We start from the raw sequence: 26933 nt of genomic DNA, 5'->3' as shown, positions 1-26933 counted from the left end.
TGAGGAATGAAGCCTCCGCCTTCGCGGGAGACCCCTTTAAATTCGGGCGCGGGCCCGGGACTCGGCGCGTGGCGTTCGGCGGCCTGAAGGGGGATCCAGCGGAGCTGCGCGCTGTGGAGGAAGGAGCAGGCCGGGAGCGTGCGGGAGTGGAGCGGCTGCAGCGCGGGGCGTGGACGCGGACGCGGGTGAGCGCGCCCGGCGGCTGCGCTGCAGGGCCCCGCGGGGGCGGCGCCCTCCGGCGCGGGCTGCGCTTAGCGGGCGCCGGGCACTCGGATCGGGCGGCCTGAGCTCTGCGCGGGGCGCGCTCCGGACCGCAGCCGGCGAGGCTTCCCCGCCGCCCGAGACGCCCTCTCCACCGGGGCCCCAGCTTGGTCTCGGAGCCCTGGTCTTTGTTCGGGCTTGGAGTCTCCTTTGCTGCTTTTCTCTGGACCCCTCTTTGGGAAACCACAGAGCAGAGGAATCGGGAAAGCCCTTGGCAGGGCGGCATCTTGGCTGTGTCGTGATTTCTGTCGGGCGGCCTTGCTGTCTGTATGTCAGGGGAGGCCGATTTGGGTGTGTGTGTGAGATCTTGACACGCTTCTTGTCTGCCTAGGAACTAGTTAAGTAGGTTTGGGAATTCTGGTATAGAGCAGACAGGGCTCCATTGGGAGGGTGCTCTTCACGGATACAGAGAAGTAGCTGACCATCGACTAACCTCAAGACACAGTGAGTCCTTTCAGTTTCTCTGACTGGCCTAAGAAATGCAGGACAGTAGTGTGGTTTGTTTTTTTCAGAAGGGTTCTGGAAATGAAAGAGCTGTCTGTCTACGCGGGATGTGCGTTTTAGTACCCAGCATCTAAAGTGCTAGACAACTCCCGAAAGGATCCCATCTTTCCTTTCATTGCTGTTCTCCTTTCTCCAACACAAGATCTGTTACTGATAAGTGTGCTCTATCTTCCCTCTTGTGCTTTCCAAAGCTTTATAGAATGCCCTCTAGGTAGAAAACGAACGCCATCATTCTTACTGAAATATTTTTTCTTGGCCAAGTGTGATGGTACATGTTTGAATCCTGGCTGTTTGCACCAGGAGGATCATACATTTGAGGCCAGCCTGGGCAACTGAGCAACTTAGGGTAAGACAAAAAAAGGCTGGGAGCCAGGCATGGTGGCACACACCTGTAATCCCAGTATTGTGGAAAGCTGAGTCGGGAGGATTGCAAGATTGAGGCCAACGTGTACAGTTTAGCAAGGTCCTGTCTCAAAAAGGGGGTGGCGATGCTGGGATGTATTCAGTAGTAGAGCACTTGCTTAACAAGTGTGAAGCCTTGGGTTTGATTCTGTGTGTCTGTCTTTCTATCTGTCTATGTTTAACTGGATCAGGCATCTTTTAATATTTAGCTTCTAGAAACGGCTTAGATGATGTGTGGAATTGCTGGACACCCCCTAATGCCCATTGCTTAGTTCCTGGGTACCTGTGAAGAGTATACTGAAGAGACTTGTTTGGATTTGTATTATAGGGTATCATTCGTTAATGGCATCTTCAGGGCCAAAATGTTAATGAGCACTTAGGGAATTTTGCCATGAAGAATAGTTTTGGAATGTCTTGGTTTATTGTGATTCCCAAAATACAGAATTGAAAACTCATTTCAAAATGACTTATTCAGTAAGCAAATATTTCTATTTGTGACGGCAAAATAGAGGTCAGAGCGTATGATAAAGTAGATACAGGAAATGAAATCAGAAGACACACCGTAAAAAGTATCAAGACTAAGACTATATCAAGCTTCATGTTCAAGTTTACTGAGAATTTTATTGAAACTTCCCAATGACCATTTATTTTGGTTTGTACAGGTTGTGTGTTTAGTTTGCCATTAGTTTTCTCATTGTCATCTACAAATCATACTTCACCTGAAATGGCAAAACAAGATTACTCTAAATGATGTTCTAAAGCATACCCAGTTCTGTCTCACAAGTTCACCATCGGAAGTTACTCCAGCTGTTTTATGGAAGGGTCGCTGGGACACAGTTGTGTCAAAATCAAGGGAGATGTATAACTGTGGGAAACATACACATGCTAGATGGCTAGAACAAAGAAAGTATGGTAGCATTCTCGTTGCTCACTGTAAAATCCTGTCATCAGCCCTCTGAACTAAAGCTGTGGAATCAGATGCCTCAACTCAAACTGCCGTGTGTAGTTATTGTTCAATTATTCAGTGACGATTTATCAAGGGGCTACCATTCTGGTGCTGATTATGTAGCCGTAACAGCAGCAGATAAAAATTGCTGGCCTTTGTGTGCCGTGTTAAACTATGAACTCCTTAGCCCAGGAGTTGTACCAGGTACGCATTCAGTCAGGTTTATTATGCAATCATTACCAGAACCTGATCTGGCTGTCTTACCCCCTGCTGATCTCTTGGCTGTGGGATTAGGTGGTAACACTGAAAAAGGCTCTGGTCTAGAATTACTTTTTCTTAAACCATATTAGGGATTAAACCCAAGACCTGCAAACTGAGCTATATCCCTGGCCCTTTTTAAATGTTTTATTTTCAAACAGGGTCTTGCTAAAATCACTAAATTACCCAGGCTGGCCTTAAACTCACAATCCTCCTACCTTAGCCTTCTAGAGTGCTGAGATTACAGGTGTGTGCAGTTTAAAATAGACATTGCAGCAAATACTGTGTTGTTTTTGTTCTTAACCCTCCTTTCCAGTCTCTGGGTTTATAACTCTGTTTTGACCCCCCCACCCCATTTCAGCTAGAGTAGCTGTTAGCTACATTGCTGTCATTGATTATTATGGTTATATTCAGCTGTGTTACACTGTTACAATTTACAGTTTTACAAATTGTTACAGTTACACTTCCTGAGAAAGATGTTGACTTTTTTTTCGATGGGTTCCATACTAGGAGACAATTACTCTGGTGGCTTTTTTTGGACTCTAGTGCTGGGGATTCAATCTACAGCCTGTGTACTGAGCGAAACATCCAGTATTTTTTTTTTTTTTAGAAAACACTTTGAAGGTTGGCATTATGGTGCATAACTGTAATCCTGGCACTCAGGAGGCTGAGGCAGTACAGTGGTAAACATAAGGCCAATCTGGGGTACCTAGTGAGTTCACACCAATCTATTACTTTTTTTTTTTATATACCGGGGATCAAACTCATGACCCAGCACTTGGCAAGCAGGTGCTTATGCCACTGAGGTAAACCTCCAGCTTGAACCCAATCTGTTTCTAAAAAAATAAAATAAACTTTTTTTTTTTTTGAGACAGAGTCTTACTATGCAGTCCAGGCTGGCTATGAACTCACTGTGCAGCTCAGGCTAGCCTTAAACACTCAGCAGTCCTCTTGCCTCAGCCTCCCAAGTTCTGAGATTGCAGACATGCATAACCATGCCTAACAAACAGTTTAAAATATTTAAAATTTTGAGAAAGGATCTCACTAAACTGTTAAGTCTCTCAGCTGGGCTCAGATGTCCTCCTGCTTCAGCCTTCCAGAGTTCCGCCTCGCTGCTTAATACCCACATAACATACTTGTTCAACTGAGCAGATCTCTTCACTTCTCTAGACTCATTCCTGTATGTCTGTCTTCCTTTTCTCTCCTCGGAAATGCTCTTCCCTGCTTCCTTCTAAATGCTTACTATCCTTTAAGCCAAGCTGAGGTTCTAAATCTGCCTTGAAACCATCTCTGCTTGTTTGTTTCCTTCCTTCCTCCCTCCTTCCCTGTCTTTCTGTCCTTTCTTTTCCCTTCCCATCCCTATTTATTTCTTTTTTGGAGACAGGGTCTCACTATGCATTCCTTAAACTCTGTAACTCAGGCTGGCCTTGATCTTGCAGCGATCTTCCTGCCTCAGCCTCAGGCATGTGCTACCATGCCTGGCTTAGGCCGTTTGTCTACATGGCCAAATTTTGTGCATGCTCTTAAACTGGAATAACTTTTTTTTTCACAAAGGAGAAGGTATGGGGCTGGATAAGGTAATGGGACTGTTCTGAGCGCAGAAGCCACGCTGTCCCTATGGCAGAGGCAGGGATAGCTTTAGCAGGCTTGCCAAGGACCCAGCTGTCCCAGGCACTGTGGAAGTATAGGCTTTACGCTATCTGTGTTTCTCCTGTCATCTTTCCCAGCTACATAAGTAGGTTATTTTTCCAAGTATGTAGCACATGAGGCCTGGAAAGTGGGAAAGATCAACTGGAAAGTAAAAGGTGGGTGAGGCAAAGAGAATGAGGTCACCGGCAGTAGATGTGGCAGGCTGGAGCTGGGCATGGTGGTGCATTGGCTTGGTATTGTCACTGAGGTGAATCATGGAATATTAGTAGGAATATTATATTTTTATGGCTTTATAAGTAATGATGGAGAACTACTAACTCACTTATGTAGGCAAAAATTTACTAGCTCTGGTGTGGTTTAATATTTCCTGGTAACTATCTCTGTGCAGTGGATAGTGTGCAACTATTGAAAAGGAGGGGTGGGAGCCGGGTGAAATGGTCCTTACCTGTAACCCCAGCTGTTTGTGAGGCTGAGGCAGGAGGACTGCAAAATCGAGGCCAGTCTAGACAACTTAGGAAGACCATGGCAAGTGGACCTGGAGAGTGTGTTGGAGGTTCTAGCGGGGGAGTGCAGCCGTCCTGTACCCTTGATGGAGAAAACGCTCTTTTGTGGGAGTGGTTGTCCTTTTCCACTCAATGCCAGCTCCAGCGTAGTGTTGGAGCCTGCCTGGCGTGACCGAGGCCCAGGGTTCAGTCTGTCTTAGCTCATGGTTCTGGGTGGGGGCGATTACCGTGCAAGGTCTGGCATCTGGCACGGGTTTTTCTGCTGTGTCATTCCCTGGAGGAAGGGCAAGGAGAGTGGGAGCTTGGTTATAATAGGTGCTAATCCACAGGTGAGGGCGTGGCTTCCTGAGGTGAACCCGTCTCCCTGGCCCCATTGCCCACTGACCACTGCCCACTGCCCAGCTCAGGGTGTTGGCAAATTCAGCACCCAGCACAAGCTTTGCTTGGTACGGGATCGGAACCACGGCAGGGATTGGGATCTCAGGTCTGGACTATGGGAGCAGTTTAATATTAGTCATGTTAGTCCAAACCTGCCATAAAACTTACCTTTGTACGTCAGCGATGACTTGCACAAATTGCAGTTGAACAAAAATTGCACTGCTGTGTAAATTTCCCCTGCAACTTTCCATTAGCAAAGTTGGCCCTCCGTGTGTGTGTGTGTGTGTGTGTGTGTGTGTGTGCACACGCACGCGCATGGGAGGACACGGGTAGAACCCACAGGCTTTCTGCTGAGCTACACTTCAACCCTTTTGAAATTACTTCTTTTTTAGGGGAAGGGGCTACCGGGGATCAAACTCAACCTTGCACTTGCCAGGCAGGCGCTTCTGCCACTGGGCCAAATCCCTGGCCCATTATGTTTCTTTTGAGAAGGGGTCTTGCTAGGTTGCTCAGGCTGGTCTTGAATATACAGTCCTGCCTCAGCATCCCACAACGCTGGGCTGCCTGCAGCCCGCTTGTCTTTGTTTACTGGGGCTTAGGTAAGACTTTCTTTGCTTCTTGACTTCCTGAAGCCTGCATCGCTGTGAATTGTGAGCTCTTCTCTGGTAATCTCGTTACTCTTAGTTCTGTGTATCTGCTGTGTGCTGTGCAGCTGAGAGCAGGCCGGCTAACCCAGCAGAATCCTATGTTAGTGCTTGTCAGCGTTCTTTCCTAATTCATAGGGCTGACTCCAGGAAAGCTTTCCACCTTCCTTTCACTTCGGCAGTTTTTATGAAGTGGGATGAACTGCTGTGTGATTTCCTGAAATGTTTTGTTCCGGGACTAGCGTATTTTTTCTGTTTCCTTTCCAGTGCAACCATGTTTGAAATTAAGAAGATCTGTTGCATCGGTGCAGGCTATGTCGGGGGGCCCACCTGCAGTGTCATTGCTCAGATGTGCCCTGAGATCAAGGTGACGGTTGTGGATGTCAATGAGTTAAGAATCAATGCGTGGAACTCTCCTACCCTTCCTATTTATGAGGTAAACATTAAACAGCACTTTCTTCTTGAGCTTTGCTTTTCTTTTTGTCAGTTTGTTTCTTTTTTTCTTCTTAAGAAATTCTCAGAGGCCTATTAGGGATACTTTATTTATTTTTTGTATTGGGAATCGAACTCAGGACCTTGTGCTTGCCAGGTAAGTGCTTTACTGCTAAGCTATATCCCTGCTGGGACATCTTTTTGTTGTTGTTGTTGGTCCATTTTGGATATGCATATTCATCATAGGGAATTTGTACCGTAGGTGATGTATCTTGCTGCTGCTTTTTCTCTGTTCCCCTTCCCTCCCTTCAACAACCCCTTTGTCCCTGTCGTGTTTTTTGTTGTTGCTGGGTTTTTTTTTTTTTTTTTTTTTTTTGAGTCAGGTTTACCTTGTACTCACCGTGTTACCAAGGCTGGGCTCAAACTCAGCGGTCTTCCTGACTCAGCCTCCTGAGTACTGGGGATACAGGAGTGCACCACCACATCCAACTTTCCTCTCCTTTGTAATAAGAGCTTTATGTTTTTTTCATTCTATTTTTTTCTTGTCCCTTTTTTACCTTCCTCCTTTCCCCCTCTCATTTGAATATTTTCTTACCATTTCTCATTATTTATTATATATATTATACATTTTGGTCCTTATTTGCACTTTTGATTTCTCACACCAGAGAAACCATGTGATATTTATATGTGTGCCGAATTTATTTCACTCGAAAGTATAGTCTTGGTGTATCCATTTAACTAGAAAGTTCTCAAGCTTATCCTTAATTATAGCAGAGTAATACTCCATCATATATATATATATATATATATATATATATATATATATATATAAACCTTCTTTGTCCCTTCACTGATTGATGGGCATCAAGATTTAGCTATTAGAAACTGCTGCTATAAACGTGTGTATATGTATCACTATGGTTTGATGCTTTTAATTCTTTTGCGAAGAAGGGGCATGGCTGGGTCAAATGTTTCGGTTTTTTGACTGATTTCCACGGTGGTTGCACCATCTACACCCCCACCAACAGTGAGGAAGGGTTCTCTTTTCCCTGCAGCCCCATCAGCATTTGTTGTCAGTTGGTTTCTTGATGCAGCCATTCTTCCTGGAGTGAGATCGAGTCTCACCATAGTTTTAATGTGCATCTCTCAAATGACCAGTGATGTTGAACATTTGTCCATATGTTTACTTGCTGTTTCTACTTCTTCATTTGAAACTTCTCTGTTCATTTCAGTTATCCATTTTTTAGTTAGGTTTTAAATTTGGGGAGTTCTGATTTTTTTAAGATCTTTACATATTATAGATAGTAATCCTTTGTCTGAGGTACAGCTGGCAAATATTTTTTCCCACTTTGTGGTTTGTCTCTTCACTCTGTTGGTGGTTTCTCTTGCTGTGCAAAAGGTTTTTAACAAGATGAGATCCCAGTTGTTGATTCCTTGTGATAGTTCCTGTGCAATAAAGTCTTTGCCTACATCAATGTCTTTAAGAGTTCTACTCAGTAGATACTCCATTGTATCTCCCAGCAGATTTTAATATTCAGATTTTTGATCCATTTCAATTTTAGTTTAGTGCATGGTCAAAGATATGGGTCTAGTTTTAATCTTTGGCATGTGGACAAACATTAGCACTGTTCATTCATTTATTTATTTTGTCTTTTTGAGACAGAGTCTTAGTATGAAGTTCAGGTTGGCCTTGAACTTGTTTTGTAGCACCAGCGGGCCTCAAACTCACAGTGATCCTCTTGCTTCAGCCTCCTGAGTGCTGGGATTATAGTCATGTGCCATCTACCACTGTTTATTAAAGATACTATCTTTCAATGAAGGTTATTGGCTTCTTTATCAAAGATACAGTGACTGCCCCTCGCATTTAGAGCTGTTTCAGCATCTTCTAATCTGTTCTATTGATCCTCTTAGGTCTGTGTTTTGCCAGTACCATGCTGACTTTTTAAAATTACCATACTGATTTTATTACAGTAGTTTTGTAGTATAATTTCAAGTCAGGGATTGTGATGCCTCTGTATTGCGTTTGTTGTCTTCTGGTTCTAGATGAATTTTAGGATTATTTCTCTAACTCTGTGAGATATGCTATTGTAATTTTGATTGGAATTACATTAAATCTATATAAAATTTTGGAAATATGACCATTCTCACTATATTGGTTCTTTCTACCCAAGAACAAGGGATACCTTTCCTTTTTCTGATCTCCTCTTCAGTCTCTTTTTTCAACATCCTATAATTTTTTTCCTGTAACTTTCAATGTAAAGTTCATTTTACTTCCTTTCTTAGACTGATTCTCAGATATTTCCTTTTTTTTTGGATGCTATTGTGAAAGGAATAGTTTTCCTAATTTCTCTCTCAGGGAGATTACTGTTTGTGTACAGGAATGCTATTGATTTTTTGAATATTGACTTTGTGTGACAAAATTTGTTTTTGAATCTAGAAGTCTTTTGTTGCAGTTTTGAGGTCTTCTATTTAGTGTATCATGTCATGCACAAATTATGATAATTTAACTTCTTTGTCTATTTTTATTCCTTTATATTTCTTTCTCTTGTCTAATTGTCTGTTTGAAGTTTCTAGAACTGTATTGAATAAGAGTGCTAACAATGGACATCCTTGTCTTGTTCCTGATTTTATTATTTTTATTTTTCTGTATGCATGCATGCATGTATGTGAGTATTGGTTTTTTTGAGACAGGGTCTCGCTGTTCAGTTCAGGTTGGCCTTGAGCTCGCTTTGTAAACAAGGCTGGTTTTGAACTCGAAACAATTGTCTTTCCTCTGCCTCTTGAGTGTTGGGATTACAGGTGTGCTCTACCACACTCGGCTGAGAATTTTTATATCTTCTTAATTCAGCTTTGGTAATTCATATGTATCTAGGAACCTGTCCATTTTTTCTGTTGTTGGTCTTCTGGATGTCTGCAGGATCATTCTTTTTACTCCTAATTGCATGGATTTGAGCTTTTCCTTTCCTTTTTTTGATAAGATTGGCTAAGAGTTTGTCAGTTTTATTTACCTTTCAAAGAACTAATTCTTTGATTCATTGATTCCTTGTACTGTTTCTTAGTTTCCATTGCATTAATTTCTGGTCTAAACTTTTTGTTTGTTTTTTGGATTTTTTTTTTTTTTTGGTACTAGGGATCAAACTTAGGAGCTTACATTTGCTCTGCTCTAATCTTTATAATTTCCTCCCTTATATGAGCTGCGGGCTTGACTTGTTCTGTTTTTTCTAGAAGCTTGAGGTACAACATTAGATTATTTGAGCTTGCTCTGTTTTTCTTTTTTTTTTTTTTTTTTTTTTGGTCTTTTTCGTTTTTATCGGTACCAGGGATCGAACTCACGACTGCCTGCTTGCAAGGCAGGTGCTTATGCTGCTGAGCTAAAAATCCCCAGCCCGCTTGCTCTGTTTTGATACAAGGATTCACTGCTATAAATTTCCTTATAGGACTTTCCTTGTGTCCCCTAAGTTCCTGTATGCTCTACTGGCATTTTCATTTAACTCTAGAAACTCTAATTTCTTCCTTTATTTCATGTGTGACCCATTGGTTGTTCAGGAGGGTGTTATTTAATTTTCCATGTGTTTATGACGTTCTTGTGGTTTCTTTTGCCATTGATGTCCAGTTTTACTGCACTATGGCCTGAAAATATGCATAGAGGGTAATTTCAGTTCCTTTGCATTTACTTAACCATGTTCTGTGAGCCACTATGTGGTGTATTTTGGGGAAAGTCCCACGTGCAGCTGAGAAGAGTGTGTGTTCTGATGTGGAGTGGAGCACTCTGTGGACTTTCACTAGGTCCATTTGTTCACAGGTTTGGTTCAGTTTGATATTTCTTTGTTGATTTTTTTGCCTAGTTCATCTATCTCTTTGTTATAGTAGGGTACTGAGGTTCCCTGTTACACTGTATTAGTGTTTATTTGATTTTTCATGTCCATTAATATTTGTTTTGTATAGTTGGGTGCATTAGTATTTGTTGCATGTATATTCATGATTGTTCTCTTCATTTTGGATTATTCCCTTTTCAAGGATATAGTGACCATCTGAGTCTCTCTTGGTTTGCAAAGTCCACTTTGTTTGCAAATGGAATAGCTACCCCTGCTTTTTTCCAGATTCTTGTGGCATGGAGTATAGTTTTTTATCCTTTGACTTTCAGTCGGGGGTGGAGGGAGAGAGAGGGAGAGAAAGGCAGACGAATGTTGTTGAGAACTATTTTTTGGCATATGATTTTTTAATTTATTATTTATTATTTGTTTATTTATTTATTTATTTTTGAGACAGAGTCTTACTATGTAGCCCAGGCTAGCCTTGAATTCATAATCGTCCTGCCTCAGCCTCCCAAGTGCTGAGATTACAGATGTGTGCCACTACCCCCAGCCTTCAACCAGGGTTTCTTAGAGAAACACCATATATGTATGTATAGCTGAAATATTGACATTCACAGCCAGTCTGTGGGCTGAATTGAGAGTATAACTGTATTCATAATGACAGTGCAAAATCTGTGTACTCCAAGTCAGAGGGCCTTGAGTATCTTGAAAAGTGAGTCAATAAGAGTTAATAGTTAACTTTTAGGAAGCAATCAGGTACACAGTAAACAGTGACAAAATATTTTAGAGTTATTGTTGGTTGTGCAAGTCCAAGTTTGCTTTATTTCATGATGACATAATATGCACTTGTGGCATTTTGTGTAGGATCCTTGTCTTTTCTATAAAGGGTTTATTTAAGAGCAAATTAGACCTTTAAGTTACAACATAACCTTTCTTTTTTAACAAATAATATACTATTATCATATCCTGAGTACAGCTCTGTCTTGGTTACTTTTCTCTCCTTCCTGAGACAAAATATTTGACACCCAAAATGAAGGAAGGAAAGGTTTATTTTTTATTTTTAGGAAACGTTCATTTAGCTTATAATTTATGGAGGTTTCAATCTGTACTCTGCTGGCTGCAAGGCAGGGTGCTGTGGCTGAGGGGGCAACGTTCACACCAGCCTCAAACAACCAAAATGAAAAGGGCAAAAGGGAAAAGCATGCTCCTTTCCTCCCTTATATTGTATGCCGGCTCCCTGCCCCTGGGCAGGTGTGGCACTCACACTGCCAATCCCAGTGCTAGACAGTGAACCAATCACAAACACTGGATTCAGCTGCCTCCATGACTGCATGAAGCTTTGCGGGAACATGTAAATACCAACCGTAACAAGCTCCTTTTCTTTTTTCTTCCTAGCCAGGACTAAAAGAAGTAGTAGAATCCTGTCGAGGGAAAAATCTATTTTTTTCTACCAATATTGACGATGCTATCAAAGAAGCTGATCTGGTATTTATTTCCGTAAGTAGTTTCCTTTGCTACATGAATTGTAGTGTATTCTTATCTCTCTGAAAGCTTTCATTGTACTTTAACTTGCTATTAAACCACACCACGGCTTACTACAGAGATGTCTGATTTAATTTTGCCTCTCACTTGCCCAGAAGCCATCTGGTTGGGTTATAATTTCAAGTCATTTAACAAGTGAACTCCGAGCAAGTTGTAATCTGGGCTCTAGAGCCAGGAAAGAGTGGTAGCACATGAGCATGTGTCATGATAGTATCTACAGTGAAACTTTTTCCAAGTTTCTGTTCACAAACTGAATTGGATGAGAAATGAATCACATACCATGGTGATGGTTGACCTTGTGGAGAAATTTGATTCAGTTCTTGAAGTATGTTTTAAAAGTCATAGCCTTTTTTTCCCTTCTTTTTCTCCTTGAAATAAAATGGATTTGGAAAACAAAATAAAATCAAGTAAAAGTCATACCCTTGTAAGCTGCATATTCCTGTAATTCTAGCCCTCGGGAGGCTAAGGCGCGAGGATCCTTGCAAGTTGGTGGCCAGCCAGAATTATAGCAAGACTATGTCTCAAAAAAATTTCTTTTTGTTTGTTTCTTGAGACAGAGTTTCACTCTATAGTTCAGGCTGGCTTTGAACTTGCTTTGTAGCTCAGGCTGGCCTCAAACTCGTAAGGGTCCTCCTACTTTCCCCTCCTGAGAGTATGGCTGGGACTACAGGCTGTGTCACCATGCCCAGCTCCCAGTGGCCTGTGTGCCGCTACTCTAGTTGCCGTCCTCAGCTCCTCTGTGTGATGGGTGCTTGTCACGGTTGGCAGCTGAGCCGTAGTGTTTCTTAAACGCAGACCTCGTGATCTTGGAGAACAAGGAGGACGATGTGAGATTGGACAGAGGCGCTGGGTGAACCGAAGAAACACCGGGGCCCAGGGAGACATGAGCGGTTGAGTTGGTTTTGGAGATTGTTGAGGACCGTAGAGCAGGGAATAGAAGGGTCCTTGCAGCCCTCAGACTGGGCAGGCTGCGAGGTGTGCGGACTCGAGGGGAGTTGCGATAGGAAGCTGGCTGCCTCCTGGCCTCCATCACTGGAGAACCTGACGTAGGTCTGCGGATTTCCTGCCATCCTTTATCTACACAGAATAGAAAGTGTTTTACAGTAACTAGATTCTTTGAGAAAAATCAAGAAGCTACATTAGTCCAGCTAATGGGTGACCAGAGCCTGCACTGGGACTAGGGGTATTTTCTGTGAAAGGACGTTTAAAAATAATCTGTTCATGGTGACAGCCTCTTTTCTCAGGATTGTCTGACATAAGTAGGTGATTTCATGCTTGCCTCACCACCCGAGGTCTTTCAAAGCTATTATTTTGTGCTTGTTCGGTGAATTTATTACTGTGTAACTCGCAGTCTACAGGTTAGTTGCCTTGAGTCTCTAGGTCATATTGTTTTGTTTTCTTTTTGAAAGAAGACATGGCAAATATTAAACTTTTGCAACAATAAAAAACACATTAAGCAACTTTTTCTACCTGCTTTTCAGGGCTCAGTTTTTAAGCTTTTATCTATTTTGGAGGATGGTGTGTGTTTTTTGTTATTTGATGGGGGACTCCAGCTCAGGACCTTGAGCTTGCCACTGAGCTGTGTCATCAGCCCCTAGCTATGATTTATTCTGTTTGATTCCTTTCTTTAGTCTCTGAATAGGCCATAAACTTACAAACAGAAGGTAATGCTGCTTACTACTTGTTAAAAACTTACTTCTGTTTTCATTAAGTTTTAGACTTTTCAGAGTACACATTTTTATCAGCACTTTGGCACCTGTGTCTTAGTTTTTTTTTAATACTGGGAATCGAACTCACAACCTTATGCTTGTCAGGCAGGTGCTGTGCCCTGAGCTATGTCCCCAGCCCTGTTGTGTTAGTTTTTAAAGGGTATGTTATCCTCATTTTCTAATGAGGTATAGAGGCAGAAGCAGCCACACTTCCTCAGGGTGATGTTTAGACTCTGGACTATAATTTGTTTTTATTTCCATTTTAAAGTCTTTGTGTACATAGTATTCTGTATCCTGGGGCTCCCAGGGATTTTCCGACTTTATTTATTTATTTTTTCAAATCCATTTTATCCAAACATAAATTTTTCTGACTTTAATGAAGTAAGAAAGTACCTATGAACATTTTTTAGATGTTGATAGGAAATTGTAGAGGCAGGGAATAAGGAGAGCATTTAAGCCAGGTATGGTAGTCTAATCTCAGCACTTGGGAGGCTGAGGCAGAATGATCACCATGGGTTTGAGGCCAGCCTAAACTGCATAGAGACCTTGTCTCAAAAAGTGGGGTGGGGAGAGTATAACATTTATTTTTAAAGAATATAATGTATTACATACAACAAATAAAGAGACAAAAGAAAACTTTCATTTCAGACTATAAACTCCTGTAAGGAGCTCTCATTCATTTCAGTCTCCAGGGCTCAGCTTGGAACCTGTCTGCCTTGATGCCTGGCGTCAGTAGCTTAGTGAAAAACCTTACTGAACCTTGCCTTGATGGGTGAGGGTGTGTGTTCTGGTGGTTCCCTTTGTAGAATGTGTCTTCAGTGGAAGTGAGAGCGGCGAGATGCTGGGCTTGTGGGCTCCCACTTGACCAGTGAGCCTGAGTGTGGGGCGGTGGCAGCCGAGCTACCTCTCACGCCTCGCCACTCTTCCTGCAGGTGAACACGCCGACCAAAACCTATGGCATGGGCAAAGGCCGGGCGGCCGACCTCAAGTACATTGAAGCCTGTGCCAGACGCATCGTGCTAAACTCCAACGGGTACAAAATCGTGACCGAGAAAAGCACGGTTCCGGTTCGGGCAGCAGAAAGCATCCGTCGCATATTCGATGCGAACACAAAACCCAACCTGAATCTGCAGGTATAAGAATAGGAGGCGGTGGGACCGGCTGGCCTCATGTGCCGTTGACGTCTTCAAGTTGCCCTTTGTTAATTCAGCTTGCGCTTGCCTTGCATTGGGGTGCCAGGTGCTGTCCAACCCCGAGTTCTTGGCTGAGGGGACGGCCATCACGGACCTGAAGAACCCGGACCGAGTGCTGATCGGAGGGGACGAGACGCCAGAGGGCCAGAAGGCGGTGCGGGCCCTGTGCGCTGTGTACGAGCACTGGGTTCCCAAAGAAAAGATCCTCACCACCAACACCTGGTCTTCAGAGCTGTCCAAACTGGTGCGTCCGGAGTTTTAGCCCTCCCTGCGTTGCGTGTGGTGTTGGAGACAGGCTGTCCCTGTGTCGGCCAGGCTGGCCTTCAACTCCAGCGCGCGAGTGACTGTCTTGTCTCGGCCTCCCGGTAGGAGGTGTGGTGTGGACAGGCGTCACTGTGCCCTGTGTGCTCTCCACTAAACTTAAAGCCGAGTGTTTCTCGTAAGTCCTATAAGCACACCATATACATGGTTTTGGTTGTGTTTTGTGGCACTGGGGATTGAACCTCGGATCCTTGCTCTCATATCTCAGTCTTTTTTATTTTTTATTTTGAGACACAGTCTCTCATTAAATTGCCCAGATTAGACTTGAAATTGTCATTCTGTGTTTTGGTATTTTGAGACGGGCTCGCTGTGTAGTCCAGGCTGGCCTTGACCTCACCCTGTAGCCCTGGTTGGCCTAGAACTCGCAGTAATCCTCTTGCCTTGGCTTCCCGGGCACTAGAATGACAAGTGTGCACCCCATGCCTGTCATCATAATTTTGTCTTTTATTACCCTTTCTCTGCCTTTAACCTCCTCTTAGCTGTCTTCCTAATTTAAAGTAAACTCCCTTACCTGACCTTCCACTATCTCATCAGCATTTTTATTTTATCAGTAATTTGCATCAACTCCAGTAAAATACAAAAGTGCTGCACAAAGTTGCTACTTCAGCTCATCAGACCTTCCCCCTCTTCTTTTTTAAAGACAGCAAATGCTTTTCTTGCCCAGAGAATCAGCAGCATTAACTCCATAAGTGCCCTGTGTGAAGCAACCGGAGCGGATGTGGAAGAGGTGGCTACGGCCATTGGGATGGACCAGAGGATCGGAAATAAGTTCCTGAAAGCCAGTGTTGGTAAATAGACGCGCTCTCTTCCGGAGGGGCTTCGTGTGGCTGGGTCCCTAAGGATCTTTTTTTTCACTTATCCTTAAGAAAACCAAAACAACAAGAAGGATTGTTATCCTCACGGGGATGAAGGGAGGTGATATTCCCTCCTGTTGTTAACAGTAAGCCACTGATCAGTGCATTAATGTAGAGGAAAACTGTTTTCACTGTTAGTGGTATAAACATCGTTCAGTATTTTGGGAAACCATATAGGAAATAACTCATTAACAACTTGGTTAAGCAAGTAGGAAATAAACTTCCTCTTGTTTGTTTTTCCTACTGATAAACATTTGATGGGTGAAGTGTCACCAGTCCTTAGATTCCCGGCTTGGCTTAGTGACACTGCTGGTCCACACTCCGTGCCGCCACCGTGGTTCTCCACGTGTCCAAGCGGCCGAGCTTGCACAAGGCCTCGCTTCACCTTGGTGCCCAGCTCTCATCCTGTCACCAAGGGCCTTCTCGTGGTGCATTTCATACAGTGGTTTCCACATGTCTCTGCTTTGAGGTACAGACTTTTCCGCTTAAAACAGCCACAAGCCTAGGGCTGAAGTGTGAGGAGACAGCGGCCCTGGTCTCATGGAGCGCTAGGACAGCGTCACTCAAGTGTGAGTCCTAGAACTGCTGGCCACAGCCTCACTATTAGCGAAGCAGCAATTACACTCAGCTGCGTACATCTGGGCAGACGCACAGTGAAACAGGCTCTGTGCTCATCTCTTGACCATAACGTGAGCAGGAGCTTGTGGGCACCTGACCTGGGTTTCTCCCGGGAGCAGGGCTTCAGCACTCACGGACTCGGGTGTCAGGGCGACTTTGTGAATCATGAGCGCTGACTAGTTCTGCATCTAAACTAATGCAGTGGTGTAATAGTCAGTAGAATATTTTGCAGATGGCGCCATCGGCAGACTTGCTAGTGTTTCTAGAGCTGTGTTTCATTTCCCAGTACAGAATTCTGTGGCCTTTTATAAGCCTGTTCTTTTTGATGTTTTCTTCTAGTTATAATTTAACAAAAATAGCTGGGGCTGGGGATTTAGCTCAGCGGCATGAGCGCCTGCCTTGCAAGCAGGCAGTCGTGAGTTCGATCCCCGATACCGATAAAAACAAAAACAAAAACAAAAATAGCTACTATTTACTGAAGTAATATGAAGTATCATGTTGTATACTAGCACTTTATCTCATTTTCTCTCTATAATAGGGAAGTGCTGTGATCTCCTTTTTTAAAGATAATTGAAATACTTACTCTCTGGCCCTTTACCGTAAAAATTTGCTGAAAACTGGTAGAGTAGGAGGTAGAGGGCACTCATACCAAAAATGAGGAAAAAATAGATAGAAGACAGCCAGGCCCGGTGGTGCTCGCCTGCAATCCCAGCACTTGGAGGCTGAGGTGAGTCAGTCACCGTGGGTTTGAGGCCAGCCTGGGCTACACAGCAAGACTCTGCCTCAAAAGAAAAAAAAAAAGAAAGAAAAGAAAAGCCGGGCTGGGGATTTAGCTCAGCGGCATAAGCGCCTGCCTTGTAAGCAGGCAGTCGTGAGTTCGATCCCCGGTACCGATAAAAATGAAAAAGACAAAAAAGAAAAAAAGAAAAGAAAAGTCAAAATACAGCCATAATGAAACTTTGGTTAGAGAATCATTGGGAAATCACTTAAAGAGTTGGTTAGTTGGCTATAAGTTTCACATAATTTATAAACCCACTAACTTTCTAACATCTGAGTTTTACTATTTAAAACTTAGTGTAGGCCCTCAGATACACATTGTACAATTTGCCACATAATTTGGCTTCTGCTTCTTATATGAAAGTATTGTTTTTCTTCCACCAGGTTTTGGTGGAAGCTGCTTCCAAAAAGATGTTCTGAATTTGGTTTACCTCTGTGAGGCTCTGAATTTGCCTGAAGTAGCTCGTTACTGGCAGCAGGTATTACTCTTTATATCCATAACTGCTGGTTAGAGTGTAAGTAAAACTGTTAGCTATCTGAAATGTTTTTGAAGGACTCCATTCCAGGAGCTCAGTGAGTTTACTTGTTTTAGGTTTATTTATGGGGCGTCTGTGCTTTCCGATTTTTTTTTGTTTTTGGTTGATGAACTAGAGTGGAAATTTCTGATAAACCAGTATTTCTTCTCGTTTTATAACGAGAAGAAATTTATTCCCAGAGTAAATGGACAGCTAATATTATTCCCACTTAGAATTCTTCTCCACCCTGAAAGGTATACAATCAAGGAAGAGCCTATACTAGGACTGTCGTTCAGGTGGTTTGCCCCGTTGGTGCTTGTTTCATCCCTCTCATTCTCAGAGCTAACACGAGAGCCCTTCCTTCTCACACAGGAAGCCCTGAGGGAACGCAGCCTGAGTACCTGCCCTGCGCTGCTGACGCTTGGCGCCGTCGATGCAGCTTCTCCCTGTCTGCAGCACTAGCATTATTCATGCCACCTGTGGATGGAGGGGTGGCAGGTGTTTTTTGAGAGAGATCCTCGCTGTGTCATTCAGGCTGATCTTGAACTCATCATGTAGCCCAGGCTGGCCTGGAACTAGTGGCGGGTGCTGGGAATATGTACGTGGATCACCACGCCTGGCAAACTCCCATTTTCAGATAATGGAATGGACAGAGATTTTAAGTGATTTTCAAATGTACTAGCCAGTCTATGTATCCTTCCCCAATATTGTTCCTGAGTTTATAGTTTTTCAGATTTCACCAAAAGACCTGGGAGAGAATCTAAGGAAACGTTCACTTTTTTAGGGAAACATTTTGTGTCGTTTCACTCAGTCCATCAGTAGCTTTATCTCTCCATTCACTGTGTGCAACGTGCTTTTCTACTGCTTTGGCCTCCTTTCCCAGGCCCTCCAGGTTGACACGGGCGTAGAGCCTGAGAAAAGATCTTTTTCTAGTTCAGTCTGCTACCAACCTGAACTTAACAGAGCAAAGACTGCTGAGCAGACTCTTTCTCGGTTCCAGCCCTTGTCGCATACTGAAATGCTTGTAACGTGCTCGGCCGGAGGCAGCTGTAACTCAGCACGCTGTATGACCCGAGCAGTTCCTCCTCGCGATTTTATCAGTCCCTGTTGCAGTACACAGTGGCTGACGGTGCACACAGCACAGCTTCATTCCCTGGACAGCGCCACCCCTCGCCCACCTTGGTGGCTGGGCCCTGCAGGCAGATGCAGACTGCCTTGCCTCACAGAACGTGGGGTTGTTGGCTGTGGGCAGCGCTGTCTGCCCTCATCGCTGGATCTAAGTTAAAGCTCAGCTGTACGGCCCATCTTTGCATACACCCCAGACCGATGCGTGCACATCAACCCTGTGAAAATAAAATGATTGGGATGGCTTTAAGGAAGGGTGTGGGTGGTTCGTTGAGTTTTTATTTAACTCTGAGTAATGTGTGTCAGGGCTGCATTTCTGTGAATGAGTCTCACCACCACGTGTGAATTTCAGGTCATAGACATGAATGACTACCAGAGGAGGAGGTTCGCGTCCCGAATCATTGACAGTCTGTTCAACACCGTCACTGACAAGAAGATAGCTATTCTGGGCTTCGCATTCAAAAAGGATACCGGCGACACGAGGTATCAGTGCTTTAAAGTATTTCAAATCTCTTGTTATCATGACCTCTTGATTGTGTATGTGAAACACATGTGCGTCTCTATTTATAGCATAAGAAATAAACCATAAAAATAGCCACAGTCTCACCTCTCAGCTTGATAGCATCTCTCTTGCACCTTCAGGTCCCCGGTGTTAGCATAACAAGCAACACTGATTTGTTTTCCTGCAGAGAATCCTCCAGTATCTACATTAGCAAATACCTGATGGACGAAGGTGCCCACCTCCATGTGTACGATCCCAAAGTGCCCAGGGAACAAATTGTTGTGGATCTCTCTCACCCAGGGGTTTCACAGGATGACCAAGGTAAGGCCCAGAGTCTCACGAATCATCTTGCTTACAGACCCCACAAATTGTTTCCCAGAAACCTTTGATCAGACCGTTTCCAGCCTGTGTCTCACAGGTGTGCTTGGTCTTCAATCTCCGATCTCTAAGATCACACCCAGTTCAGTTCTGTGAGATTACTGCCTCCTCACCCTGAAGCGATCGGCCGTGGGTTGGACCCGTGAACGATCCTAACTGCTTTCTTGTTTCTGGCTTTTTGTGCTGATCGTGGTGTAGTGTCCCGACTTGTAACCATTTCCAAGGACCCCTATGAAGCGTGTGATGGGGCCCATGCTGTTGTCATTTGCACCGAGTGGGACATGTTTAAGGTGAGGTGACAGCAGTGCTTCGGAGGAGGATGCTAGAGGCCCAAGTGTGTGTGTGTGTGTGTGTGTGTGTGTGTGTGTGTGTGTGTGTGTGTATGTGTGTGTGTGTGTGTGTGTGTGTGCTAGAGGCCCGTCTGTGTGTGTTTGTGTGTGTGTGTGTGTGTATGCTAGAGGCCCAAGTGTGTGTGTGTACCCAGGAGTGTGCACTGTCCTCTGATCGTCCCTGCGGTGTCTCCACAGGAGCTGGATTACGAACGCATTCATAAAAAGATGCTCAAGCCAGCCTTTATCTTCGACGGGCGCCGCGTCTTGGACGGACTCCACGGCGAGCTGCAAGCCATTGGGTTCCAGGTACTTGTGATTCTGGACTCTCATCTTTGTTCATTTTCTTTATAAACACATTGTGTGGGTTTTAGAATGCTCCTATTTTCTTACTTAGCAATAAGTCATTCTGGGACAAGATGTCAGTTTTCTGGAGTGTCTGATTTCTGTAATAATTCCATTCCCTCTTAAGTTTTTCTTGGATTACAGGTATGCGCCACCATGCCCAGCCCCTCCTAAGTCTGTGATACAAAATTTAGTGTTGGTCTGCCTTACGAGCATCTGTGAGGGTGTCAGCTGCCTGTCATAAGGAGACCTCACCTTACCTCATATCAGATGATCAAGCAGAAAATCCTCGAATGTATTTTCCAAACTGCAGGATGCACCATGGTTATCATACAGTGTCAGCACTGTGTTCATTACTATTCTAGATGGGCCAGTGCCCCTGTAGTCTTCTCCTTAGTGCCTGGACAGGAGGAGTGCAGGTTTGAAGTCAGCCTGCACATTTAGCAAGATCTTGTCCTAAAATTTTAAAAAGCAGGCTCGGGTTGTAGCTCAGCAGTGCCTGGGTTTAATCTCTAGTACCACAAAAACCAAAACCCTCACCAGATCTTCCTTCTCAGTAGTTCATGCAGGTCCTTTGTACTTGGAATTCAGTGCCCATTTCTCATATGTGAGTCACAGCAGGAGCCAGACAACACCCTCACATCCTCCCTTCAGGGCCTCGAAGATCCCTCTGTCCCACCCAGCATGAGTTTCCCGGTTGTGACTCAAACTCAGGAACATTATTTCATTTTTATTTATTTTTGTTTTGTTCCTTGAGACAGGGTCTCACTATGTGCAGGCTGGCTTTGAACTTGCTTATGTAGCCCAGGCTGGCCTCAAACTCATGGTGATGCTCCTGCCTCAGGCTCCTGAGTGCTGGGATTACAGAATTCATCACCACATCTGGCAGAGATACTATTTTTGAAGGGTTTTTTCCATCTTCCCCCTCATTCCTGTCTTACTCATCTTGTGGGAAAAGACATAGAAATATACATATTTAAAATGATTTTGAGTTCTTCTAAAGTTAACCTTCTCTAGAAGGATTAAAAAGGCAGTTAGGAATGGAATGATACAGGGAGCTATAAGACTCTAAGACGGCAGCTTAACACAAGGCAGAGCCCTTTCCTTGCCATATAGGTCAGATTAAGTATTAATTTTTAATTATAAACTAGAAAAATGAAGTGGTGTATTTTTCTTTGCTGTGGAGGGAAGATAAATTTAGGACTGTTAGCAGGGGGTGGTGGTCCATACCTGTAATCCATTCACTGGGAGGCAGAGGCAGGAAGATGGCACATTTGAAGCCAGCCTGCCTACCCTGTCGTAAAACAAAACCAAAAATTCCCATGTGGACTATTAAGGAAGTAGTGTCTTCTGAAAAAAAAATGAGTTTTAATATATGACAGATATACAATATAAAATCCATCATTTCTTGAGGTCTGGCTTGTTGTACACTAACCAACTGTAATGTAATTCTTGCTGCAACCTTTTGAGGTAGGTGACGGCGAAGGCCTAGAGAATTCAGGTAACAGAGTAAGTTTCTGTCCAGATTCCAGCAGGGGCCGTTCAGACTCTGAAACTGGCACTGTTAAGAACTATGCTATGCAACCTCTGCAGCTTTCACTTCGGCTTTTCCTTTCTCTTTCTTTCTTTGTGTTTTTTTGAGGCAGGGTTCTGTAGCCCAGGCTGGCTGTAATGTCACAGCAGTCCCCCTGCCTCCGCCTCCCAAGTGCAGGGAATTTTCTGTCATTGTCTTCCTGTCATTCGTTTCCTTTTTATTTTTTAAATTTTCTTTTTTCTCTTCACCCATCTCTTTAACATTTTATCTTTTATTCTCTCTTCCCTTTCCTTCTTCTTTCCCTCCCCCTGCCTTTCTCTCTCTCTGTGTGTGTCTAGCCAGCTCTCTAGCTCTCTTTCTATCCTTCTGTGGATTTTTTGAGATAGGATTGTGCTGTGTATCCCAGACTGACCTTGAACTGGTGGTGATCCTCCTGCCTCAGCCTCCCAAACACTGGGATTACAGGTGGACTCTTTTACACCTAGCTTCTTCTCTTTTCTTTTGCTGTTAATAAGTAATGGTATTTTTGCTCATTTCGGAGATTTTAATCCACGGCCACCGGCCTGCAAGTTTTAGTGTAAGGAAAATGGACATGAGAATAGAGCAAGTGGCACTGTGAGCTACGGAACCTGCCCTGGGCACTGCTTTCCTGCGTGGCTTAGAGAACCTGAGGACACAGGATTGTCCACGCTGCCGTGCGAGGCACTTGCTGGAGAATGGCAGGAGGACACGGTCTTGATACGAACATGCGATTAGAAACAGAGAATAAAAAAGGAACCCAAGATCTCTCACGGCAACTCAGAAAACCTGAGTAACTTTTTCTGTTTGTGAAAAAAAAAATCTTGATTTTCTGCCTTCCTATACTATGTTACAGTTGCCACACCTGTGTGTTGTAACCATCAGTAGTTCTCATTACAATTTTTTTCCTCTCCAGATTGAAACCATTGGCAAAAAGATATCTTCAAAGAGAATTCCATATGCTGCTTCCGGTGAGATTCCGAAGTTCAGCCTTCAGGACCCTCCGAACAAGAAGCCCAAAGTGTAGACAGTGGGGGTTTTTATTTATGACCATTGCTTGGGAGGCTGAGGCCACTTCACGATAGCAGACATCTGATATGAAAATGGTGAATGAGCCAAGTTGTTTTTAAGGAAACAAAATTATTTTTTTAATAATCATGTTTATACTAACTATATGGCTATTAGCGTAGCGTATCTGATAGTTATGAATCTGGGATATTTTTACATATTTTTATATAATTAGCTCAGTTATGGGATGAATAGAAAATAATCATGTTGGTTTTAATCATGTCAATTTTTATAAAATAAAAATTAAACTTAAAGGGCTGGGGATTTAGCTCAGTGGCATAAATGCCTCCCTGGCAAGTACGGAGTCATGAGTTTGATCCCTAGTACCAGGAAAAAAAAAAGAAAAAACTTAAAAACACTTTTTACAATTGTCTACAGGCAGCACTTTAATGTCACATTATAAAGGGAAAGGTGTTTGGTTTTTTTTTAAAACCAGTTTATTTGCTTGTTGTTAAGTATATAGTTTCAAGCCGTGAAATTATTTTGCTAACTGGGCTTTGTAAGTATACTCTGGTTACAGTTCTTTGTTCTCTCATTTTAATGCAATGTGCCATTGATTTTTTTAGCCCAAAAAGATAATCACTGTGCATTTCCAACCACTCTACCTTGATGAGTGCACCCTTTTGAAAAAAATATTTAGCTGTGTGTGATGTGACACACCTGTAATCCCAGCAATTGGGAGGCTGAGGCAGGAGAATCACTGTGAGTTCAAGCACAGCCTGGGTTTCATAGCAAGACCCTGTCTCAAAAAAAAAATTTAACACAGAGTCTGGCCTGGTTGCTATTTCATAGCTTTCCTTATCAGTTATTACTTTTCTAGTCTAGAGTCAAAAATGTTTGCTACCTGTATACTGCATTTTTATTTCTGTTGATTGTAATGTTTCCTTTAAGAAAACCAGTGTATCTTCTACATAAACTACAAGATTTTACAAGTTAGATATGGCATTATTCTAAAGTAAAAATTTCTGTCTGTATTCCTTTCTGCTTTTTTCTTATGCCTCTCGTTAACCTACACTCACAGCAGTTGTGTTAGCTCATGGTTGTCATTGCTGAATGTGTCAGCTGTCCTTCGGTGCTCCGTTCTGCCAAGTACAGACTTAGTTAAACAGACAGGGGCTCCCCTGTCTCACAAAAGGGCATCAGCTATGAAGAGGAGGCAGAGACATCGTGTGGATAACAAATACATAAGTGAAACAAACACCACATGTCAGCAGCTGTGTACGTGCTGATTTATCGTGGAGAAAGTCCCTCATGAGTCATGGTGCTCCCATAGGCGGGAAGAAATCACTGCCCACTCTCTAGAGAAAAAGGCTTCGCGTTATTCTTTCAAATGATCAAGAAAGGAAAGGGAGACGGGATTTAGCTCAGCAGCATACGCATATGCCTTGCAAGTGTGCAGTCCTGAGTTCAATCCCAGGTACCAAAAACAACGGAATTTAAATTCAGCAAGTAGCTGGACCTGGACAACTACTGTCCACGGGCCAAGACTGCCCAGCCACATGGGAGCTGAGAATGGTTTTGATTTCATATGTTACATTTCAGATGGTTCTCAAGTCTCTATGTAACACCCTCAGTTTGCCTCTTGGTCTGAAAGTTACAAAAATATTTGCTATCTGACTCTTTTAAGAAAACATTTGCAAGCTGTTGAGATGCACATCAGAGGAGTTTGAGGCCGTAAGATGACTGACTGACTGACTGACTACTCTTGGTACACAGTCCAGGTTGGCCTTGAACTCACTGTGTATCCTGTGCTCACTCACATTCTTTTAAACCCAATTTGAGTGCTTAAAAATGACAATCAGTTACAAAATAAAATCATTTGAAGGAAATAAAATATGAAGTATTAAAATTTAAAACTGTTTAGAAAATAAGTTGGAGCATTTTTGGAACTTTGGAATTTTTTTTTTTTTATTTTCAAGGTGGGGTTCTCACAATATAGGTCAGGCTGGCCTCAAACTTGTGATGATCTTCCTGCCTCAGCCTCCCGAGTGCTGGGATTACAGATGTGCTAGCTACTATTTTGGGGATGGGAATGATGAATGTTACTAGTAGTAATCCTGGCTCTTGGCACTCATCTCAAAAAAAAACAAAACAAAAGAAAAATATATGGACATGTAAAGACATTCAAATAGATTTATTTATTCATTCATTCATTTTTGGTACCAGGAATCAAACTCAGGACCTCATGATTGCCAGACTGGTTCTGTGCTGCTAAGCTGTATCCTTGGCTCTCAAATAGATTTTTTTAAAGTATGTATAAAATAGAATCTCATCTGGGTATGATGGTGCACTCGGGTAGTACAAAAATACAGAAACCTCTTTCCCTTAATTTATTCTCTGGAAATCACCTGTCATTCCACCTGTCTTCTAGCTCCACCTGTCAGTCTAGCTCCACAGCCTCCTAGGGTGTGGTATTTGGCTAAGTTGCTTGAAAGCTTTGTTCTCCCCCTCAGTAAATGGAGGTGATCCCTCTGCCGCAGGGGTGGCTGAGGATTGTGTGACAATCCCGTTCTTCAGGCTGTGGCTGGCGGGCAAGTGCGCCTGGTAGGCATCCTGACAAGCTGGTCCCTCTGGGATGGGAACCCAGGCCCTTCACACAGAACTCACCCTCAGCCCTTAATTTTTAACCTCTGAGACCAAGTTTCACCATTTCACCAAACGTTGAGCAGCATGGGCTGAACTTGTGATGCTCCTGTCTCAGCCTCCCAAGATACATGCACATACCCACTCACTGGTATAGTAATTAACACTGGTCATTGTGTGCACCCCAGCCCCTTAGTGCATTTTCTTATCTGTTCTTCACACGTGTTGGGATAGGTAAGTTCCTGATTTTCAGATGAAGAGCAGAAGGCCAAGATTGTTAAGTAGCTCGCTCAGTGTCACACATTCAAATGTGGCAAAGCTAGATTTCAGGTTGTTTCACTCCAGCTGCCCAGGTGTGGAAGCACCTGCCTATAATCCCGATTTGGGAGGCTGAGGCAGGAGGATTGCTGTGAGTTTGAACTGGCCTGGGCTATAGGAGCAAGTTCAAGGCCAGCCTGCCTATGTAGTAAGCCACTGCCTTAAAAAAAAAAAAAAAAAAAAAAGGAAAGGACAAACTTTCACCCTGGTTTTAGCTTCTACAGATGATCCCTGTCCTAATGAATTGTTATGGCAGTGACAGTTCCAACCTGTTACCAGCTGCCCCCAGGTTAGCTCATCCTAACTAAAGTCCTTCAGGCCCAGGGATGTGGCAGAGCGCTTGCCGAGTGTGCACAAGCTTCTGAGGTGACCCCAGCACTGCAAATCAAAGGGCTTCACAGTGGGTGACTAGATCCAGTTAGGTGCTAAGGAGCAGAAGTCAGGCCAGATGTGATGGTGCAGGCCTGTAATCCCAGCACTCTAGGAAGCTGAGGCAGGAGGATCCAAGTTCAAGCCCAGCACAGGCCATTTAGCAATTTGCAAAGACCCTGTCCTGACGTGGAAGTAAAATGTGCTAGGGCTGTAGTTGTAGAAAAGTCCTGGGGGAAGAAGCAGACCAATCAGAGGATCTTGAGAGACACTGAGGCCGCTACACCCATGACTCTTCGTGCAGGATGAGAACAAAGACCTGTGTGGGACCTGAGGCTGAGAAAGACAGGAGGCTCCTGGGAGGAGGTCAGCACTGGAGGTTAGAGACCCCTGGGAAGGCGGGCAGGGGGGAAGTCCTGGCCAGTTCGGGGAGGAGGTAAGCATGCAGAAGAGTGTCTGGGATGGGTGAAGAGCTTTGATCTGGGCCTCGCTGAGCTGTCAGAGGGAGACACTGATGACTGCACAAGGCTCTGAATGTATCTGAGGCTCCCGAGTTATATACTTGGAAACAGTTAATGGAAACTTCATTTTCCCCAGTAAACAGAGCCCAGGGCCTCACACATGCCAAGCAGGTGCTCTGCCACTCAGTTACACCTCAGCCCCTGCTTTAAACATGTAGTCACTTGCTTTTAAAAAAAAAAAAAAAAAGGCAGGGGAGAGGACTGGGGATTTAGCTCAATGGCACAAGCACCTGCCTGGCAACTACAAGACTGTAACCCTAACCCTAACCCTAACCCTATATATATATACACACACACACACCTGGGCCAGGCGTGGTGGTGTGCACCTGTAATCCTAGCACTTAGGTGGCTCAGGCAGGAACATCACTGTGAATCTGAGGCCAGCCTGAACTGCACAGCAGGACTCTGTCTCAAAAACAAAACAAAAAATTTTAAAAAGACCTAGTTTTGTTAGTCACAGGAGAGTCATTCAAGCCTTGAACACTACGGAGCCAGAAACTTATAGCGTTACCACACAGGGA

The 26933-nt window shown here is 43.8% G+C and overlaps 1 protein-coding gene across 2 annotated transcripts; it reads left to right on the top strand.

The window, feature by feature from the left end:
* On the top strand, positions 1 to 23595 carry Ugdh (UDP-glucose 6-dehydrogenase). Of its 2 annotated transcripts, none has more exons than XM_003471625.5 (12): positions 1 to 185; positions 5814 to 5982; positions 11189 to 11290; positions 13977 to 14177; positions 14284 to 14481; positions 15199 to 15346; positions 17192 to 17286; positions 18800 to 18930; positions 19137 to 19270; positions 19526 to 19617; positions 19855 to 19965; positions 22470 to 23595. In XM_003471625.5, the coding sequence occupies exons 2-12, from the start codon at positions 5821 to 5823 to the stop codon at positions 22578 to 22580; spliced, it is 1485 nt and encodes a 494-aa protein (XP_003471673.2). In that variant the 5' UTR covers positions 1 to 185; positions 5814 to 5820; the 3' UTR covers positions 22581 to 23595. The 2 variants fall into 2 exon arrangements, with proteins under 2 accessions (XP_003471673.2, XP_063096598.1); XM_063240528.1 differs by lacking the exon at positions 1 to 185 and adding an exon at positions 510 to 528.
* Positions 23596 to 26933: the final 3338 nt, after the last annotated feature.

Source organism: Cavia porcellus, unplaced genomic scaffold, assembly GCF_034190915.1.
Source record: "Cavia porcellus strain 051 isolate PalLab524CR breed Dunkin Hartley unplaced genomic scaffold, mCavPor4.1 scaffold_30, whole genome shotgun sequence".
NCBI classification, from domain to species: domain Eukaryota; kingdom Metazoa; phylum Chordata; class Mammalia; order Rodentia; family Caviidae; genus Cavia; species Cavia porcellus.
This window is presented reverse-complemented; position numbering and strand designations above follow the sequence as displayed.